This window comes from Cnephaeus nilssonii (assembly GCF_951640355.1).
Source record: "Cnephaeus nilssonii genome assembly, chromosome: 12".
Classification (NCBI taxonomy): Eukaryota; Metazoa; Chordata; class Mammalia; order Chiroptera; family Vespertilionidae; genus Cnephaeus; species Cnephaeus nilssonii.
In genome coordinates this window covers 63,087,292-63,109,377 of record NC_137083.1, presented here as the reverse complement: position 1 = coordinate 63,109,377, position 22,086 = coordinate 63,087,292, and the positions used below count along the sequence as shown (strand labels likewise).

The 22,086-nt window shown below is 43.5% G+C and overlaps 1 protein-coding gene across 1 annotated transcript in view; it reads left to right on the top strand.

Moving 5' to 3' along the window:
• SND1 (staphylococcal nuclease and tudor domain containing 1) overlaps positions 1-22,086 on the top strand; it is a 459,312-nt gene that overhangs the window by 290,952 nt on the left and 146,274 nt on the right. The window contains exon 15 of the mRNA XM_079786100.1: positions 7,739-7,880. Within this exon, the coding sequence (XP_079642226.1) occupies positions 7,739-7,880 (142 nt within the window). The remainder of the gene's footprint in view (positions 1-7,738; positions 7,881-22,086) is intronic.

The following is a 22,086-nucleotide window of genomic DNA, read 5'->3' as shown; positions in this document are numbered from 1 at the left end:
TATGGAACTGTCACGACAGTAAAGATAATAGAACTGTTGTATCATCCCCCAGAATTCTTCTGTCCCCTTTGGAATCAACCACTGATCCATTTTCTGTCCTTACAATTTGCAAAAATGTCATATAAATGGAGTCATGCATTTGAGATTCGTCCTTGTTGCCTGTATTCTTTTCATTGAGGAATATTTCATTGTGTGAGAGTACCACAGTTTGTCTATTCCCTGATAAAGGACATTTGGGATATTTCCAGGTTGGGATGAGTGCAGGTAAATTCAGGCCATATTCTAGGGGTCCCGAATCTGTTTCTGTAACACGATTGGACTTTCTTTTAGTGAGACTGCCGTGGTTGTCAGAGTGCTGCTCTGCATGTTTGCATGATAAACACAGGGTTGTCTCTTCCCTTAACATTTGCCAAGTCCTGGTTTCTTTTCTCAGTATTGTACCCATGAGCAGGAAATAGATGGTGAGCAGTCCCAACCAAATGAAAATATTTAGATGCCTGTTCTCACATACTTTGCAGGACTCCTGAGGGCAAGCGTATTCTTCAAATGTTGGAAGATTTAGGGTTTTTCAAGTCTGATTACAAAGAAACTTTTCCCCTCCACATTTGGGATATGAAGCTACGCTTACACTGACAGGCTCTGCAGCTTCCTCCCCGTTTGGGAAGCAGACCATGCCAGCTCCTTCTGCCCTTCGGTCTGTCCTTACTTTTCTTGCAAGTTTGGAAACTGTGCTTAGCCGGGCCATCCTCCCTTAATAATTGGTAAAGGAGGAGAGTTAGGAAAGAAAATAGAAAGTTGTGTTTTGTGTTGAGGACGCCTCAGGTTAGAATGCCAGCCTCCCACGCTCAGGGCTTTCTTCCAGCTCAGCGCTCCTACAACTGTCCTCTGGATCCGTGCTCCCAGTAGCGGAGCCCGGAGCCTGGAACATGGCTCTCCTCCACTCAGACCTGAGCCTAGCGAGCTGCTCTGCCAGCTAAGGACACAGTGTGAGAACTGGAAACTGCAGACAGCACTCCATGAAAGGTTATTGATGGCCTAGCTTCCGCATCTTTCTTCTCTGTTTTCTTATAATTTTATTTGTTTTCCAGTCAGTGTTTTTCTCTAGGGTTCTCTCCTGTGTTCACTCACTCCTGTTAAACTTGCACCTCACTGAATTTTGTGCCCTCTCCCCGTCTCCTCACACACTTTACCATGAAACATTGACAGCCAGCCAGACAAGATTGGTTTCAAATTTTTTAGTGCTTTGTGGTATTGTTGGAGCTGGAGAAGATTCCCAAGTGTGCTGCCCCCCGCCCCCCGGCCAGGGCTCCATTTATACCAAGAGATTACCTTGGTGTACAGCTGGCTCCTTACAGAGATTCATAAGCTCATTCTGTGAATTAAAATGTCATTTGGGCTATAGAGCCTGGGCTGTGGAAGGAGGAAGAGTGTGGAGTGGTGGATGACGTTTTTGCCTTCCGGGTAGGGGACATACTGATGATTTGTCTTCCAGATAGCTACAGAAGTAATTCTCCTGGTCAGGAGAGCCCTGCAAAGGCAGATAGCTATGGCAATGAGTTATCACCATCACCCTGAAATGAGAGTGTGTTTGCTTCAGTATCCTTAGCTTCAGTGCTGATCTCCACTCTGGGTTTCCTGTATACCTGTACTCCTGTACACACAGATTTGGCTGCTTCACTGTTAAGATTGGTTGGTCCCAAACAGCATAGTGCTCTGGAGTCCATTAGCCTCAGGCCAGTCCGCCCTGTAAAGACTGGATGGCGTGCCCTCGCAGGGGAGACCCTTCCTGGCTTGCTGGAGTGGCCAGCATAGGACGTGGCTGTACCGCCAGGAAGCTTCATCAAGTTTGATGCTCTTTCCAGTTCAGTTTCTCAAGTGCTGGTGGAGTGTCCCCATGGTACCGTAATAAGCTCTTGCATGTATTTGTTTTTAGTTCTTTTTCCTATGATGTTCATCAAAGAGTGATTGTGATGATGAGAACTAATTAGTGAGCTTCATTATTAACAGTCCCCATTTGAGACTTGCATGTGATAATCCTGAGTGGTTAATTGTTAACTAATAGGTTTACTTTGATTGCCATTTCCCTGTGCTGTTTTGTGTGAGTTGTGATGTTCCCCTTACCAGTGTTAACTGTGTTAATGCATATTATAATGGGTATTTTCCGTGGAAAAATCATAGAACTCACTTTGCTAACATCGAGTACAAACTGACAACCTAAAACCCGGTTCCAGAATTCACAGAACTTTGATTTATGTCAGTTCTGTTCTAGGATGCAGATGACCTAGTTGTCTACATAGTGTTCTTAGGACCTTGGTCCTATACCTGAGTATAAGGATCCTGCTTCCCCTGCTCTTCCCAGACGCCCACCCCAAACTTTTTCCCTCTCCCAGACTTGATAGTCCACAGTACTAAGTTATTGTAAACATGTATCTGCTTATACAGCAAGATACTTAGTTAAGATAAGTTGCAATTTAACTACTGAAGGGGATTTCTTTCAGTCCTTGACACGGACCCACATTTGGAAGAGGTCTGGGCTGACAGGCCAGAAGTGAGGGGAGAGTAGGAGTGTATTATTAAAGTGCCTTTATAACCTTTCTCTCTCTCTCACTAAGGACCATCCTGCCCATCTTCAGGGTCATTCAGAACCTTGCTCCTATAAGTTTGAGGTATAGATATTAACATTCTTTGAAATGAAGTCACCCCAGGCACATTTGTTGCATCATTACTTTCTCAATTTCAAGGTGCATTGAGGAGGCAGAAACATTCCTTAAAGAGATGCCATCCACAATAGCAGGTTAAATGTAGCTAATGTATCCTTAAATTAGCCTTTCTAAGAGTACAGGAACACACTTATATATGGTTTGTTTTGGAGTACAGGTAATGTGAAAACTAGCAGTGCAATCACACAGACTTATCTGCCCAGAAACAGTTGCTTCTTGATTAGCTACACCATTGGAGGAGACTATTGGTAGAGAAAGCATTAAACTGTGGCTAATTTATCTACTCAGATTCTCAAAGCCTGAGCCAGTGTAGTACCAGGTAACTACTAGTAGGTCAGGTAGATTGGCAGACCTGTAAATAAACCACAGCACAGGAAACCTGGGGCTGAGAGTCCCTGCAACTAGATATGGAATGCTGGGGTTCTTAATCCAGAATCTAGAAGGGTTCAGGAATCTGGAGAAGGCGCTATGTATAAATGATTAAAGAGTCCAGAGACGAAACATAATTTTGGAAGGCATTATGGGGAGCCAGAGAAGACTTAGCTAAAGGAACTAAGTTCTCCTTGTCTCAGGACCCCTTGCTTTTTATTAACACAATTGTCCTAAGGCAAGGTAGATATACATCAGGGTTTGGTATACAGAATCCATTGTCAGATTGGAGGAATTGCCTTCGGCTGTTCAGGTGTTTGGCCAGTAGGAGGCAATAACATGTAGATTGAAATGCCCTCAGCTGTCTGGCACCAAGCAATCATCTATGCAAATCTTTTTCAGGTTTAGGGAAATGCCCTCAGCCATTCCAGATGATTCAGCCCTGCTGACATGCTGGAATTGGCTTCTGGCAATGGAAGCAGAAATGTTGGGTGTTTAGTAGTCTTCCTCTGAAATCAGCATTCTGTTGTAACCTTCAGTGTTACCTCTTAAAATCTGAGGCCTTTAACTTTATTTTCAAAAATACATTATATAATTATCTAACCACTATGCTCTACACCTCAAACTAATATAAAATAATATTGAATGTAAACTGTAATTAGGAAAAAAAGACCATCCAAAATAAAGTTCCCAAATTAAAGTATCTACCCAGTCTCTGTCAGGAAAAAAAACACATGGCAGTAGGAGGCAATTACATGTAGATTAAGATGCCCTGAGCTGTCTGGCAGCAAACAATCAATTTAATGCATCCTTTTCAGGTTTGGGGAAATGTCTTTAGCCATTCCAACAGGCGATAACATATGTGACTCAGCCCTTGTTGAGTCCCCAAGTTCCATCAACCTTTCAATGAAACTCTTGCAATTATGACATGCTGGAACTGGCTTCCGGCAATGCCAATCAAAGGAAGTGCTTGAAGAGACATTATTGTCTGCTTGTAACTGAGATTTGAAAGAGCTGCCAGATTCTCTTTGCTGTCTTCCCATGTGTTGTTTCTGGAATAGGACTGTTGTAGGTGGAGACTTGGGAGGAGTCAGGAGCATGTGGTTTTTCTTTTTAGTTATTATTACATGGCTAAGAGTAGGTACCTTTTCTTCTCTTTGACCTCAGGACCAGTCTAGTACAACTTCCTTTTTAGTATTAACATTAAAGACATACCTCTGTGTGTGTGCACATCTTTTTTTCTGATAAATACATCCAAAAGATGGTGATGAACAAAAGTCTCTTTCTGAAAAATAATAGATTATTGCAGTCTTAAGGGAAAGGGCCTTCTCTTCAAAGACATTAAGTTGCCTCATTATTTGCAATAATCAGTTGGATAATTGTTGTTGACTTACTGGCTCAGCTCATGAATAATGTCCCAGATTTAGACAAGTATGGCAAAAGGATTTTAATGAGGTAGTGCTTTCTTACCCATGGAACATTTGTCTTGCTTGACTGTTCTGGACTTCAGCCAACTGCCAGAAAGGCCTTTCCCCACTGTATATGTAGAGTGGAATATGTGTTGCTCAAGTGTTCATTGAGAGGAGTTTCCAACCCACTAAAGCTCCTTGTGCCATTACCTTTTTCCAATGTGCCATTAGAGACACAGAGAACGGATGACTGTCTCTCCTTTTCTCTGAGAATCTGTTTGAAGAGAAGGATGAATCTCATTGCTATAAATACTGTTTTCACCCCAGCCTACCTCCCTGCTTCCGAAGCAGAGCCCCTTTGGCTGCTGTGAACACTCTCAAATATTTGATGGCCTCTTAAATTTTCATTATCTAATGTGCATTAATTTAGATACAATAGCTCTGTTGCTAGGAGCAGAGTTAGCAAGGAAGAGCTTGGCCTGCTTATGTCGCAGGCATCAGGAAAGTGTGCAGAGTTTGCTGCCCTCAAAGGGAGTATGCAGTTCTGCTGGCTGGGCTGCAAACCACAGAAATTCTGACATCCAGGAACCCCAGCACATGCAATGTTATATTTTGATTCTTGCTTATTCTGTCATCTATTGAAGTAGCTTGAGAGAGACTGAAAGGATTGGAAGGCTCTACATCCTCTGTAGCTTAGAGCTCTGAGGTTCGAATGCCTACAATTTGGTACTCTTGAGGGTAGAATGCATGCACTCACTTCATGTGGATGTGTGAGAAGAGTTTAGAAAGTGCTGTGTAGTTTCATGGTTTTATTTTTTCTACCAGAGGCCCGGTGCATGAATTTGTGCACGGGTAGAGTCCCTAGGACTGGCCGGCAATCAGAGCCGATAGGGGCCTTCCAGCTGCTGGCCGGGGCCTCCCTTCCCTGGCTGCCAGCTGGGGCCTTCCTTCGTTCCCTGGTGGTCAGTGGACATCATAGTGAGCTATCGAACTCCCAATCTCCTGGTTGAACTCCCGAGGGTACACTTTGCATGTTAGCCATATATATATATATATATATTTACACACACATACATATATATATATATATATATATATATATATATATATATATATACACACACACACACACACACACACACACACACACACACACACTAGAGGCCCGGTGCACGAAATTTGTGCACGGAGGGGGGTTGTCCCTCAGCCCAGCCTGTACCCTCTCCAATCTGGGACCCCTTACAATCCAGGACTGCTGGCTCCCAACTGCTTGCCTGCCTGCCTTCCTGATTGCCCCTAACCGCTTCTGCCTGCCAGCCTGTTTGCCCCCAACTTCCCTCCTCTGCCGGCCTGGTCACCCCTAACTGCCCTCTCCTGCAGGGTTGATCACCTCCAACTGCCCTCCCTTGCAGGCCTGGTCCTTCTCAACTGCCCTCCCTTGCAGGCCGGGTGCCTCCCAACTGCCCTCTCCTGCTGGCCATCTTGTGGTGGCCATCTTGTGTCCACATGGGGGCAGGATCTTTGACCACATGGGGGCAGCTATATTGTGTGTTGCAGTGATGATCAATCTGCATATTACTCTTTTATTAGATAGGATAGAGGCCTGGTACAGGGGTGGGGGCCAGCTGGTTTGCCCTGAAGGGTGTCCCTGATCAGGGTGGGGTTCCCTTGGGGCGTGGGGCGGCCTGAGCGAGGGGCCTGTGGTGGTTTGCAGGCGGGCCACGTTCCCTGGCAACGCAAGCGGAGGCCCTGGTATCTGGAATTTATTTTCCTTCTATAATTGAAACTTTGTAGCCTGGAGCAGAGCCAAGCCTGGGGCTCCCTCCGAGGCCAGCAGCCATTTGTGTTGGGGTTATAATTGAAACTTTGTTGCCTTAAGCGGGTGGGCCCAACCAGGGTGTGCGGAAAGCTTTGCTTCCCCTGTTGCCGGCGGCAACCCTGGCCTGCTCTCTCAAGCTCCATTCTGCTGCCATTTGTTTGAATTTGTTTACCTTCTATAATTGAAACTTTGTAGCTTAAGTGGAGGCTTAGGCCTGCAACGGCTGGCAGAAAGCTTGGCTTCCTCTGTTACCTAGGAAATCTTGCTCTCTGTGGCTGTAGCCATCTTGGTTTGGGTTAATTTGCATACTCGCTCTGATTGGATGGTGGGCGTGGCTTGTGGGTGTGTCGGAGGTATGGGCAATTTGAATATTTGTCTATTATTAGATAGGACTAGAGGCCCGTTGCACAATATTCATGCAAGAATAGGCCTTCCTTCCCCTGGCTTCACTCCCAGCTGCCTGGGATCCAGCAAGTCCCCGCTCCCGGCCCACCCAGAAGCGGGCAAGTCCTCGCTTTCTGTCCGAAGCACCGCTCCTGTAGCTCCCTCCGCCACCCCCCGCCCCCTCATAGCAGGCGTCCTGCCCCTCCCAGCCACTCAGCGCCTGCATATGCAAATTAACCCTCCATCTTTGTTGGTTGATTTGCATACTCACTCTGATTGGCTGTGGGCGTAGTGGAGGTACAGTCAATTTACATGTTTGTCTATTATTAGGTAAGATAGATAATTATTTGAACTGTAATTATTCTGTGGGATTGGTTCCCAGGGAGCACATCCTACTGTTAGAGATTTCCCAGACTGGGAACAGAGCAGTGTGCCCAGGTCCTGACTCGTCCCTGAAAAGCTCCAAGAGCAGGGCTGTACTGGTGCCCAAATAAGGCTGCGTTATTCTCTCCTGTAAGTGAGCCCTGAGTCTACATAACCTACTGAAGGTGGAAGATGAACTGCTTTGGGTTTCCTGGGAAAGGGCTTAGGGGCTATATCACATAGCCTGAGGGTCACTTTGTTTCTTAATGAAAATTAAAGGTTAAATTAAACTACATCGAAGTTTAGTATTGTTGTTCTCTCAATTTCATGTAGAAGAAATAGGAGCTCTTTCCTGTCCCAGAGAAGGAGTGAAATTATCATTAAAGCAACTTCCTCACTTGTATTGTATATCCACTGATTGCTTAGTAACTGAACAGAGGGAAGCAGAGAGTCAGTGAGAATGTTCTGAAAACTTTTGGTTAATTCTATCTCTTCTATGGAAGTCACATGGATATCTGTCTAGTCTATGTCATGTTTTTAGGTATGTCTAATTTTACAGGTTTATTGGCCTAGCATCCCGTGGTTTGCGAGACTGTGTCCTAAACCACAGTGAAAGGAACATTAACCTGAATCCCATTACATGTCTAAGGATCCTTTCTTGCTTTCTCCACTAGGATACCCAAAAAGCAAAGCAGTTCCTGCCCTTTCTCCAGCGGGCAGGTCGTTCCGAAGCTGTGGTGGAATATGTCTTCAGTGGTTCTCGTCTCAAGCTATATCTGCCAAAGGAAACTTGCCTTATCACCTTCTTGCTCGCAGGTATGTTTTACTAGTATGTGTTATGTGTTGCTGTGGAAATTCTTCTTGGAGCTCAGAAGTCACTTCCGGAGGTCACATGCCTTCTTTCCCCGTGTCTTACATAGCCCTGAGCCCGCAACATTTCTAGATTTGGTCCTTCTGTCACTGGGCCCTCTCCTGTTCCTCATTTCCACCAACACCGGGATGCAGGAGTAGAGTAGTTTAAACGACAGCACATATCCTCAGACAATCTGAGTGAAGGGAATTCCAGGCATAGAAAACTTTTAATGATGGAATTCTCACAGTTGGTATTTCCTATTTGGAATAGAGCCTGCCCCCACCATGCTAGTCCTGGGCAGGCCTCAGAGGAACTGAACACCTGCCTTGTAGCTCCCTAGGCAGTGCCGATTGTCTCTCTCTTATTCTTTTCAAATGTCATTAGGATCTAAGTCCTTGATGAAACGCCACATGACATACCTTCACAGGCTCCTGCACTGAGGTTGGCGTACTGTGGCAAGCCTTTCTTTGCTGACTGAATATACATCTTTCTTATTCTGTTCTTTCTAGTAGCTTAATATTTCACAAGCCAGCAAGACTGTATAAATTGTGCTCTTTGAGCAATTTATGTTTATACATTCATGGAGCAAACCTCTTCATTTCTTCCCTATTGGTAAGTAACAGCCATTTGTTCAGTCAGGACTTTTAAGAAACTGTAGACTTTGAGAGAAAGTGTCATTTTATACCCTGCTCCCCACCCCATACACACGAAAACACTCACTCACAAAGGACTTACTCTCCTGTGTTACCCCGATGCGCACTGTGTTTCTGAGGCCGTCCTGCTGCCTCAGCGCTGCTTCGCTCATGTTCTTGAATAGAATTGACCTTGGGGGACACAAAAAGGGCGCCCTGTTTGTTGTCCCTGCCATGTTGCTTCAGCCTTCTCTTCTAGAAGGCACTGATAGTTTCTTTTCTGTCAAGGTCTCCCTGGCCCCAGCCAAATGGATTGTTGTATGGGATAAAGCCCTCCCTCAACACAGGACCGTCACTTCTGGTTGAGGCTCTTGCACACTCTAGTTAATGACCTCTCCACAGCTCTGCAGTCTTCCTGAGGGGCTAATTGAGGCCTGACACAAAGCTTAGAGGCAGCCATGGATGAGAAAGGCTGCAACAAATCCACACCTCATTTCTGCGAATGTGTGTTGTAGTTAACGGAGGGGTAGTGTAGCAGTGCGCGAGTCCTTCATGCAGCCATTGTGCCCTTAAGATTTCTATAGTGAAGTTCTTAGCAGTAACTTCTTGCTGTTACAGCATTTGAGGTATATATTTATCTCATCCTTTGCTCTCTACCTGCACAACAAAAGCTTCTTTTTGGCATTGTAGAGCTTCATCCAGAGGTGTGAAAGAAAAACAGTATTATTCTTTTTTCTGGGAAACTTGGCCACAGATCTGTAGGGGAAAGAAAACATTGTAGTTCTGGCTTCTAAACTCAAAACCACCTGAATGGAGCTGGCTTTTAGCTTGGATCTATCTTGGTGGGAGTTTTTTTCAGAAGCCTTCTGGTTGTACCTTACTTAAACACCGCAGTCTGATCACTCAACCTGGCATCAGCTAGTTCCTCTGTGGACTTGGCATTATTCTAAGCTTAGCAATTCAGAAGGCATTGCCTGAGTTCCCTTACATTCTGAAAGACAGATTATACAAGCAAATGAATGATAAAAATGTAAGCTTTTACATCTGTCTCCTGCACTTACGTTATGCATCTTCTGGTTTCTTTAGAAACATGGCAAGGATACAGGACATTGAAGTCGTCAGAGAAAGCAGATCTCCATTTGAATCATGTCTCTACTCAGGCATAGACTTAGGGAGGTTACTTACCCAGTTCAAGCCTCAGTTTATACATCAGTTAACCGGAAAGAGTATCATGCCTCTCAGGATTGTTGTGAAAGTTTCATGAGATGAGAGAAGGGTGTAGAATAAGCATATATTTCCTTCCTCATCCCCTCACAAAGACCTTGTGAGTTCTTACCTAGAGCTCTCCTTAACTCTTATATGTAATGGCCATAGGTCATAGTGTCCATGGTAGAGCCATGTTATCTACTGATGGAAATAACTCAAGAAAAGGCACTATTCTAGTCTCCTCCTGATTGACGAGCTCACTGAACGGAAGGCAACTGGCTTTTCCTTTGAGATTTTGTATCAAGGAATTCTGCATCATCCTCATAAGACTAGGTTCTAAGTCTCGGGAAGCTCTAGAGGGTAGACAGACATGTAAACAAATTGCAGTGTTGGGCACTAGGTGAGATAATAGAGTCATTTACAGTGCACAGAAGTAGCACAAAGATGGAAATGATTGGTTAAGCCAGGCATCAGAGAATGCCTCCTTGAGGATCTGCTATCTGAGCTGTGTTTAGAAGGACAAATAGAAGTTTGCAATGTTGGGGGAGGGTAGAGGTGGAGGTGGAGAGGAAGGCTCGAGGTAGAGATTACAGCATGTACAAAGCTGTAGAGGTTTCGGATACCCTGATGAGTCCAGGCAACCATGAACCCTTCGGTATCAGTGGAGTATAAACAATGAGTGGTGGGTTGAAATTGGAAATATAGACAGGAGCTAGTCTTTTTTTTAAAATTGTTGTTGGAGCTAGTCTTCTTGGGTTAAGAAAATTCATGTTGGTGGATATATTGGGCTAAATGAGGCCGGGGGTTGGGAGAGCAGTTAAGAGGCAAGAGGGATAGAGGCCTGAAACCTGGCAGTGGGAAAGAAAAGAGATTGGAAAAGTATTGAGGAGGAAGACTTGATAATTTGGGAAATAACTGGATTTTTTTTTTTTTTTTAAATCAGGGATAGGAGGTGATGTTAAAATGTAGGAGAGAAAATATGCCCTGACCGGTTTGGCTCAGAGGTAGAGCGTCGGCCTACGGACTGAAGGGTCCCAGGTTCGATTCTGGTCAAGGGCATGTACCTTGGTTGCGGGCACATCCCCAGTAGGGGGTGTGCAGGAGGCAGCTGATCGATGTTTCTTTCTCATCAATGTTTCTAACTCTTTATCCCTCTCCCTTCCTCTCTGTAAAAAATCAATAAAATATATATATTTTTAAAATGTAGGAGAGAAAATAAAGCATTATTTGAGTAGGCAGAGTGTGATGTCTAAAAGCAACACGAAAGTAAGAATAGGTTTTAGGAAGAGATCGTTGATTTGACTTTAGACATGTAATATTTGAGGTCAGCAGAGGGGCCTAGGCAAATTATTCATGTGGAGGAGCCATCAACATACAGGCAATAGGTAAAACAGTTGCAGTGCCTAGAGGACTGGTGTGGGAAGAATAAACACCCTAGAAAGTTCTGACCTGTGAGGAGTACGCTAAGCATTCAAGAAAGAAAATGTGGTCAAAGGATTGAAGGAGAACCCCAAGAGAGTAGTCTTTGGAAATGGGGGAAGTTGGAATTCCAAGGAGTTAGCAGTGTGAGATTTTACCTAAAAGATCAAGTAGTTAAAAACTATGAAGTTATTTTCTTATTTATCATTTAACTCAATTTATCACTTTACTCATTGGTGACCTTTGTCAGAGTGCAATTACCATCAGAGTTGATTCAGTCAAAGGCAGATTACAGGCAGTTGGGGAATAAATATGGGAAATAAGGAACAGAATTAAAAATAGACTGCTTTTCACAAAAATGGTGACAGAATGGAAAAGGAATACAGAAAAGTGAAAGCTAAGGGTCAAGGTAACATTCTAAGGATGTCAGCATTTGAGTACTTTTGTAATTGTAGTTCTTACTCAAGATCGGAACAGAATGTGGCATGTATAGTTGGAAATGCTATTCAATATACCTATTGTTTTCATAATACCGATTACAGAAAGTAAAACTCAACAAAATCTTTTTGGCAAATGAGAATACTAAAAAGATGGAGTGAGCAAATATAGGCAACATGAGAACTACTGGTCTGATTTCTGAGGAGAAGGAACTTAGAAAGAATGTAGAGAAGTGACTAATAGAGTAGTGACCTGGAAGAGATGGAATGAATAAAATGGATGGAGGACATGGGTGGAGGGAGTATCCTTAGAGAGAGAAGGGCCCCTGGTTCTCTGAGATCACCTACAACTCTGAGAGTGAGTGGACACACAGCCCGGTATTCATGCTGTGGAGTTGTCCACCTAGCTACACAGTGATCCTTGGGGCACAGCTTTGAGCTCTCTGTGGGGTCTCTCTGCATCATGTAAGAATGTTGGTCTGCTGGAAATGATGTCTCTGCAGCCAGGAGAAAGTTTGGGTTGTGATTCTCAAGGGGAAAGTCAAGATAATTGTTTGGCAGCCCATATGGGCTGCTCTCATTAATCCCAGCCTTTTGGAGAGCCCTCTGGACTTCAAGACGAGGTGGACACTTTCCATTTTTTATGTGGCCTTTTTTAGGCAGACGGCTCCACAGCTTGATAGGGAGTGGCATTTGGCCCAAGCCAGCTGGCCTCTCTGTCACGGTTCCTGCACCCCTGTACGTGGGATGATTGCTTGGTCAGATGGGATAGCAGGTGGGGCTGGGCAACGTCAGCTGTAGCTAACAGGTTAGTGCCTCCTGAAGGCTCTTGCCCTTTAGTCCTTTGAGCACCTGGCTTAGGTTTGGTCGGTGAGCAGGTGACCTTACACCATCAGAACTGAGACTGTTCAAGGTCCCTTCGCCTGCGGCTTTGGCCGCCTCCTGTGCATACGTACCGCATTCCCGCATTCTTGGAGGCAGTCAGTCGTCCTGAGTTAACAGGAAGTCAAGAACCGAAGCAGCCTTCATTTGTTTAAAGGTATTCTTTTTCCTCACCTAGCATTTAGCGAGCTCCATATATTCCCTTTCAGTAGAACAAAAGCAGCCATCTTTAGTTTACTTTCACTTGTCATGTGTGTCCATTTTACTTAGTTTTTTGTCTAAAGGGATTCTGGGGCACGTATTGGCAAATCATTTGGCTTTTGATTCCGATTTTTATTTAATAGCACCAGCGGGAATGTAGTGTGTCCTACTGCTATGACCTTTATGTTGCATGTCCTTATTTTGAATTACTTTCTTAGCTCTGAGGTATGTGGGTCATGTCGAGGGCACAGTTCAGGAAAGTTGTCCTCTTGGCTGAGCATAGCAGGTATTAAGTTAGTGCCTGTAAACCAAATGCCTGAAATGGAAGAGAAGAATAGAGGTTTCAATGTAAAGTAGTCTAAGGAGTCTTATATCAGATTTGGAGTCTTCTGCTAACTTACTGAGTGGGCCCACCCCATTTGCATTTTCATGTTATAAAGGTGAGACAGTGGTATGTATGAGGAATTATGGACTGAGGCAGGTTTGGGGTGGGGAGAGTGGAGGTCAGTCACCTTACTTGGAACTCATGCTACAAACTACCTAGAGGGCAGCAGCTGCCTGGCAGGGGGATCCCATGTGCATCACGGCAGGTGACTTACGATTAACCAGTTACCTAGTCATATGAAACAAGACTAGAAAATGAGACTTCCCTCTGCCTGCCCTTTTGCATTTTCCAATACTTTTTTCTCTTTTTTTAATTACAGCTCCCCTCTGGAGCTACATTATGACAAGGGAAGCAATAAGAAAAGGTTCTAGATGTCTGGGCTTTGATAAGTATTGGTGGTGCATATGTGAATGGTGAACTAAAAGTTTGACTGTGTGTCCTTCCACCCTGAATGCCTTTAAATAAAGTACTTCATTTCCTTCTTCCTCTTTAACGTCTCATCCTATAGGTATATCAACTGCCTCTTTCAATAAACTAAAAACTTCTAATGGGAGAGGAGCGGGATGGTGAACAGAAATAGTCTCCTCATCTCCTGGCCCCAGGATGGTGGATCCCCATTGATTACAAGCGCCTAAACAAATTAAACCATTAAAGCCAATGTATGTTTAAGTGAGAAATCCCATTTTGCTATCACAGAGGTGCTAATGAATCAGGCTGTTATTGTGGTTGTGTTTGCTGGGCTTCTATTCTTAATTAAGCAATTATAGGGTCTGCTGATACTTATGAATTTCTTTCAGATGCTTTAATTGAATTGCAACTTAATGGATATGTGTAAAATGGGGTATTCTTCCTCTTGGGACTTCCCAGTTTGAGCCTGTCTCCAACACCTACTTGCTTTCAGTTGGGCCCCATAACTGGAAATGGGCAGCTTGACAGACTTTTCAGAGGCTGCTCTAGTTCTTTGCTATTAAAGATATCATTATATGAATTATATAAATTATGTTCTTGTCAGGAGATCCTGGAGCGTCACTTGTAGGCATTAGCACAATAAACAGGTTTGGGGAGCCTTTTTTAATGAGGCCAAGATTTTTGCAACCCTGCTATAAGAAAGGTAGTCTTTGATAGATGATGGGTGATATATAAATTAATGAGATAGTTTCTTCTTTCTTGAATAACTTTTTGTCTAGTGTCAACAAACATGCAGAAAACTTGAACAAGGGGGAAAAAAGGAGTTGTAAAAAGGATATGCAACATCATGAGAGTGCAGAGAAAAGAACAATTAATTGGGGAATGGAAAAGACTTCCTAAGGGAGATGGCATTTGAGGATCCAAGAAGATCTGGAACGTTTTCCTTTGGCAGGCTGGGTGTGATTAGTCCAGGCAAAAACAACATAGCCTGTATTAGTTCTGAGGAAGAGTTGCCTAAAAGAAATGGGGTACTCATCAATCATTTTTCTCTCTGCTTTTGTATGGGACTGTCAATCTCCTCAGCTCTCCTGCTGTTGAGTGTCTTGTGCTCTGCCCTCAGTTACCAATGTGCAGGCATACCATACCATCACCCACTGGTCACGTGGATGAAAGTCAAGCCTACGATTAGAGCCTGATTATCTCCCATCTTTAGATCGTGAATCATCCCCAGAATGAGCCTCATCATGCTTGTGGGTCATGCAATTGCATAGCTATTAAATAATTTATTTCCACTAGGCACTATGCTAGGAATATAGAAATGCATAAGATATCTTTCCAGCTTTCAAGCAAAGTAGTTGTTTTTATTGAAGCAAAGAATATATAAGCATGAAGAAAAAGGTACATTTTTGAGACAGGTAAGAGTAGGGGAAACATGCCTTAAATACCGGGCAAATGGAAAATCAGATTTTTGTAAAACAATAGCAGTAAATATTGTGATACTGTCAGAAAGGCTACAGCCCTAGTCCATAACCCAGAAGTACAGGATCCAGAGGGGGGTGGAGCCGAGTGTGGGCTTCGCCTGGGGAGAGCAGGCCTGGAGTATGATGTTACACCTGAGGACCACCCTTGTAGAAAGGACAGACCTCAGCACACTACAGAAGGTTCAGAGGAGAGGGACCAGGATAGTAAGAGGCATAAACGCCAGTAGGCCTGGCAGCAGGAATCAAAGGAGACTTCCAGGACACAATGGAGTGTTTTCGGGTAAAAGGGGCAGAGATTCGATTTGTTCAGTAGCCATTTCAGATATTTTCCAGATTGAGATAGAGGTAAGAAATAGAGACATCAATGAAAATAATATTTGTTTGGTATGGTTTAATGGCAGTCACAGACCTTGGAACGAGGCCACTTAAATTCTGCTCTCCTGCTTCCTAGTTCATTTCCATCAGACCGGTCTGCATATTTTGGGGTGATGCTGGGACCTAGAGGTGAGGGAGACAGCAAGGCCCATATGGCAGTTCTGTACCTGCCTGTCTAGATACTAAGGGTGAGATAGTCCTAGTGGTGGCACCACCTTCCATGGAGAAAGTCTGAGGATGGTGCAGCCTCGTAATTGGGATGTTGAGCACTCACCATCTCAGTTGGGTTTTTTGTGCCAAGAAAAGAAATATGATGATTTATCCCCAGCTTTTGCATTACATTGATTGTCTCTGGATGGATCAAAGTTAAGTGAAAAGAATCCTCCCCTCCTAAGTCCTTTGACTTCTGCCTTTTACCATTGCTTTTCACTCTTGCTTGGAGTTTAAAATAGATGAGACAAGGGAAAACTGTCCTGACAGGATCAGGCCTATTCTGTGTAGAGCTAATAAGAGCCAGGGGAGAGTGGTTCGAAGGGTGAGGCATCTGGGCTTTTCCCTGAGGGTCCCTCTTCCTTTCCTTACCCTCCCCTACTGCTTTAAGGTTCTTTCCGAGTCTCTTGAAGGTTATCTAGGATGCTTTCCTCCTGGTGGGCATGGGGAGAGGAATGGGCATCTTACAGCAGTTTGATGGCTCCTCTGTGCCGGAGTGCTTCCAGTACCAGCACCTGTCACTGGTTGTGCCCAGATACTTCAGTTCTAATCCTGTTTTTGTGGTTTTCCCAGTAATATACATTTCATTGTCGATATTTCAGTGTCATCTTGTCAACCTGTTGGCATTTCCCAGCAACCATTTAGTATCAGTGGTGACAAGCAGCAGCATCCAGGATTGGGCTACTCACCACTACCTCTGCCCTGTGGGGGTGTCTATTTGACCAGCCTAATGGTAGAAGATGGCAGGACCAGGAGAGGGAGTGTAAATAGTGTGGTAATATGAAATTAAAGGAAATGCTTTGAAATCGTGTAATGGGCAGCCCTGGGGTGAGCAGGGCACACTGCCTGTAAGACTAATCTTGGTTACTATGGGAACCACCTCTTAGTTCCCGCTTTCAAACAGAGATATAACTGAATTTTTTTTTAAAAAATAGTTCCTGCCCAGCTGGTGTGGTTCAGTAGTTAAGCGACCCAGGAACCCAGAGGTCAAGGTTCGATTCCCGCTTAGGGCACATGCCCAGGTTTCGGGCTTGATCCCCAGTAAGGGGCGTGCAGAAGGCAGCTGATCAGTAATTCTCTCGCATCATTGATGTTTTCTCTTCCACTCCCTTCCCCTCTCTACTTTAAAAAAAAAAAAAAAAGTTCATCATTTAAAAAATACCTTTGCACCAAACCCCAGGTGTTTGCTCACCTTAGATTCCTTTCAGAAAGTTTTCCTGAGGCTTCCCCAAACTAATGGGCTGGATTTGCCAGTCTCTTCTTGGCTTTTTATATAAATTTTGAACGAATGGCACTAACATGGGAATTAGAACACACTAGGTGTCCAGGGGGCAGCCAGCCCAAGCACACCGTCCTATTGCCCCTGAGGGGCACTCCAGTTTTTCACTAAGGGAAATGGTCAGGACTCCTGGCCGCAGAATGTGCTTCCTCATGCCAGCCCCACGCACGAGGGTCTCTGAGGAAGCCCAAGGAGTTGCTCTCGGTCTCAGTGCCGGGTTGTTGGTCCCAGATGTTGATGTAGGGCTGCCAGCTGCAGACCTTGTAGGAGCAAGAACAGTTCACAGTTCCTTTCATATTTGGAAGGCTTCTGGGGCACAACCACATTCTCTCTCAGCCATGCTTTTTCATGATTAGAACTTTTTTCCTATTTAAATTACCCACTTAATACAGATCTTGTAAGGATGGTTTTTTTAAACCACCCTTTGCCTGTGATAAAATAAATGAGATCTACACCTCTCTTCAGTGGCCTTTGATTTCTGGACATAGCGCTCCCTGCAAGGTTGGCTTATAGGCTTCTAAGTTTGGAGAAACTTTCTGTGTAAGTTTTCTGGATTCCCTGTAGCTTTTACTGATTGTACTTATGCTTTATGCCTATACAATAGCAGTCCTGAACAAACCAGAGTAACTCCCATGCTGACCTTCACTCTATGTAGGAAGCTATTTAAATAAACTAGTTAGTCTATGATGGGTAGAGAAGTTCCCATTTCCCTGCCCTGGTGTGCCTGCTTTTTCTGCTCTTGTACATCTGCTAGTGATTTTTCCAGGGTTAATTTGGGTGTTTTTATTTTTAAATTGGAACATGGTGTCTGTCTCTTCTCTGTGTTTTGGATGCAGCCCCTGTGCTAGGCATGCGGTTATTAACTCCACTGATATACCAGTTCGCTCATTAGCATTTGCATTTTAAATTACCAGCTAGAGCAGACGACATTTATGCTATATTTGTACCATTGCCTTCTTCATGAATGATGTTGTATGTGCAGGGAATACAGAAATAACTCCTCTTATGCCCTGTTGTATTTTAGTCTTTATTTCTTTTTTACTCTTGATTCTCATTGTTTGATAGGGAATTTTTTTTATTCTTTTCCAAGTTTAGACCTATTTATGAGTGCTACTGATTAGGAAGTGCTAATGACAGACCAGACCTTCATATCAAAATAGGCATATTACTTAGAGTGGCCATCTTCCCCTGTCACGTGGAGCTCCTGGTAGGCAGTCTGCTTTGATGAGAGAGGAGGGAATTTTCTCCTCCAGTTTGTTTGATGGGAGACATGGTAACAGATACTTGTATTTGTTCTCACATCTTTATTATTATTAATTTTTAATATATTTTTATTGATTTCATAGAGGAAGGGAGAGGGAAAGATAGAAACATCAGTGATGAAAGAGAATCATCTATCGACCACCTCCTGCACGCCCCTTACTGGGGATTGAACCCGCAACTTGGCATGTAACCTTGACCAGAATCGAACCCAGGACCCTTCAGTCCGCAGGCTGATGCTCTATCCACTGAGCCAAACCAGCTAGGGCTCACATCTTTAATTTTTTACAGTTGATTAGTCAGTGGTTATTAATTAATACCTGCTATCTCCTGGCGCTGTGTGTGGGGGGGTGAGGGGGGGAATAGTGTATGCTTTAGGGAGCTTATTTTTAACAAGAAACATTTAGATTACACTATAGTACAGCACATACTTAAAGATAACAGTGTAAAACCGGGTTAGAGGTGGGCTTCTTAAGTGCAAGTTGTCAGTGAATTCTCATAGACTCTCGATTCCAATAATTACAGGCTGTTGTTGTTCCTTGTGATTAACCCTTTTAGTGCCAGCCTCTTAGGCCTGGTATACGTGAAAAATGCCACGGCTTTTTTGACGAATTTGCACGTTTGTACTAAGAAATTTATATTAAGCTTAATACTTATTCGTTGAAGCTAGTTTTTTTTACATACTCTCTTAATACTTTCAGGTATGATAAAAAAGTTTATGTTGTTATCTCTTCTATAAATTTATGAAAAAAAGAGTAAATTTTGTAATTTATTATTAAAAAATTTAAACTTTTACATTCAGATTAGAAAATTTGTTCTTTAATATTTTTGACAGTATTAATTTTGTTAGCATTAGTTTCTACTACTATTTATTAGCTCACCAACAAATTTTTATGCTTTTGCCATTATTTTTTAAATAGTAACATTGAATTTACTAAAATGTCCCACACACAATTTAACACGCGACTTATGTTCAGGATAGCATGCACCATGAAGACCTTTTTCACATTTACCACACACTGTGCGGCTTCTTCTTCGCTGCCCTCTCCCTGTTTCACACCTTTTGCTGCACACACAGTCCTTCTCCTTTTTTCCAGGTAATGTTTTTAACGGCTTCTTGTCTTGTCTCACATGTTCCTCCGATTTCCCACATTTGTTATTTTTCTCTAGGAGCCATTCATTCCCAAGATCTTCAACAATACTAATAGTAAAATCCAAACGAGACATGGGGCTTTTCTCAGAGGGGAGGTTTTCTTTGTAAATTATGTAACTGTTGAGGATCATTCGCGAAAATATGTTGAAACACATTTTTTTCCAGTATTTCACAGTCCGTCTCTCATCAAGATACGTGTACAACATCATATCTGATGTGTCTATTCCACCCATGTAATCATTATACGATTGTATAATTGATGGTTTCACTACCTCTTTATTCTGACCTCTACGTTTTCTTAGGTGTTTACTGTTTTCTGCTTTTGATTTGGTGGTAATAATATTACTGGAAAACGTTGTGTCTTCTTCTCCCGCACGGCAGTAGCAAGAATAGGGCCTTGGCGGAAATACCTCTTCACTCCTGCAGCAAATTTTTGTGTCAGTTGTTCGGGTAAATATTTCCTACTTCTACGAATGGTACCAGTAACATAACAACCTAGCTCATACAAGTCCTTTGCCAGTGGGACAGACATAAAAAAATTATCCATGAAAATATGATAACCTTTTCTTAGGTAATTCCCCATTTTCAATAATCTAATCACTACACTATATCCTAGGCCGTTCTTTTGGATTTCAGTTTTATCTACATCACATTTTGCTCCTCTGTATACAAAAAATGCCAAACAATAGTTAACGACAGAGTCGCACAACATCCAAAATTTTATACCCCACCGATGGTGCTGCTTATTTGGTAGATACTGCAAGAGTTGTGTATGTTTCTTGGTTCCAACCAAGCTCTCATCAACACTCAACTGCATGTGTGGAGTATAATGGTGTCTGAACAAGATATTGGCATGATCTATGAGAGGTTGGATTTTGGCACATGGGTCATATCCAGGTTCACCGGGTCGAGCAAGATTTGTAGTATCGGCTAGGTGGAAAAATTCCGCTACGCAGTAAAAGCGGGTACGCTACAAAGCAGAAAATACCTTATGTTCTTCTAGCCAAAAAAACGAACATATATTTAATTTTCACAATGAAAATTAGTCAGTAATGATTAGGAAGCATGACAGGTACTAAAAATATGTCTACAAAACGTATGCGACTCAAAGGCGTGAGCGTAAAAACACCCAGCTGATAGATCGGCCCATGGCATTCTTCGCACATACCCCACGGGCCGATAGATCGGCCCGCTGGCACTAAAAGGGTTAAGCCCCTATCCCAGTGGTCTGCAAACTCATTAGTCAACAGATCGGCAAACCGAGGCTCGCGAGCCGCAGTTTGCCGACCACTGTGGGGAACTGTTCCTCTTAGTGAATGGTAACTTCAGCACCTGGATCACAAGAACCAAGTCAGATGCCCAGTCATGGACCCTGGACCTGGGAATGGAGCCCTCTGAGGCGTAGGTGTGCCCAGCTCTGCTTAAGCTAACCTTCGGCTGGTTTCTGGCAGCAGACTCAGGCAGAGAGCAGAGCTCCGACAGATAGGCCTGTGATCGTGCCAATGGGCTCTTTCTTTGTGACCTCCAGTTTTGGTTCTCTGAAGCCTATTGCAGGGGCCCTTCCTCATGGTGAATTCTGACTTTTAAAACATGAAAAGTCCAGGGTGTCACACTAGAAATAGTAGATATGCATTCTGGGTAAGCAAACAAATGTTCTGCTAATTGATATAAACAATTATTATTTTCCCCCTTCTCAGTAAGGTTTCTCCCTTGCAGTCCTCATTCTGCAGGTTAGCTGTTGGAATAACCAAGACATGAAAAGTTGAATTTGAGACTCATGATCCAAGTACAGACAATATGATAGTTTAGGACCTGATACCATTAAGGTTTGTCATTGCCACACATCCCATTTCATACAGTAAAAAAAGAAATGACATGGTAATGGCATTCTAAGCCTACTCTCATGTTGACCCACTTCATGCCTTACAGAAGCACTGGCCTTCTGAGATTGGCCTCACAGTAAACCCTGCCATATCCCACCCTCTTTGTCCCATTAGTGAATAGTTCTTAACCATTGGAATGAGTGCTGGAGGGTTAGTAACATTTTTCCTTCAGTATTCTATCACTTGAACAGTTGAAATCCTTCCAAAACCGGTTTGGCTCAGTGGATAGAGCGTCGGCCTGCGGACTCAAGGGTCCCAGGTTCGATTCCGGTCAAGGGCATGTACCTTGGTTGCGGGCACATCCCCAGTAGGGGGTGTGCAAGAGGCAGCTGATCGATGTTTCTCTCTCATCGATGTTTCTAACTCTCTATCCCTCTCTCTTCCTCTCTGTAAAAAATCAATAAAATATATATTTTTTAAAAAAACACAGTTGAAATCCTACTTCACATTTGATACAGCTCTGAATATTTCCTTCTATTCTGATAGTCTTGTAATAATTTCTTGCCCTGAAATCTGTGGATTCGGTTTTTTAAGAAACCCACACCAAGTATTACGAACTTTGGAACCAGATCTCCAAATGGGGTCTATAGTCCTGGGAGGGGCCCATACTCCTGGGAGGAATCCTTCCATTTAAGCACCTAAGTTCAGGGATAGCTCCACCTCACCTCGTTACATTAGCTTGTTTTCCATAAGCAAAAGCAACTCAGGGAGTTCCTCTGCAAAGTTGTTGGGCAAGAACTGCTACCTACCTCTGTGGTCCTTTCTTCTGTGGAGATGGTCTGCGCTTGGCACACTCTGTGTGTGTTTGCCGTGCCCTTTAATGGCTTCCGTGAGCACCATGCTTCAAAAGCAGGCCTTTGAGCCTGAGTGTTTGTTTCTTTCTAGTCTCCAGCTTCTTTTGATCTCTGTACCTGTTACCTGGCAAAATTGTTCTCCAGAAACTAAGTTGTGGATGACA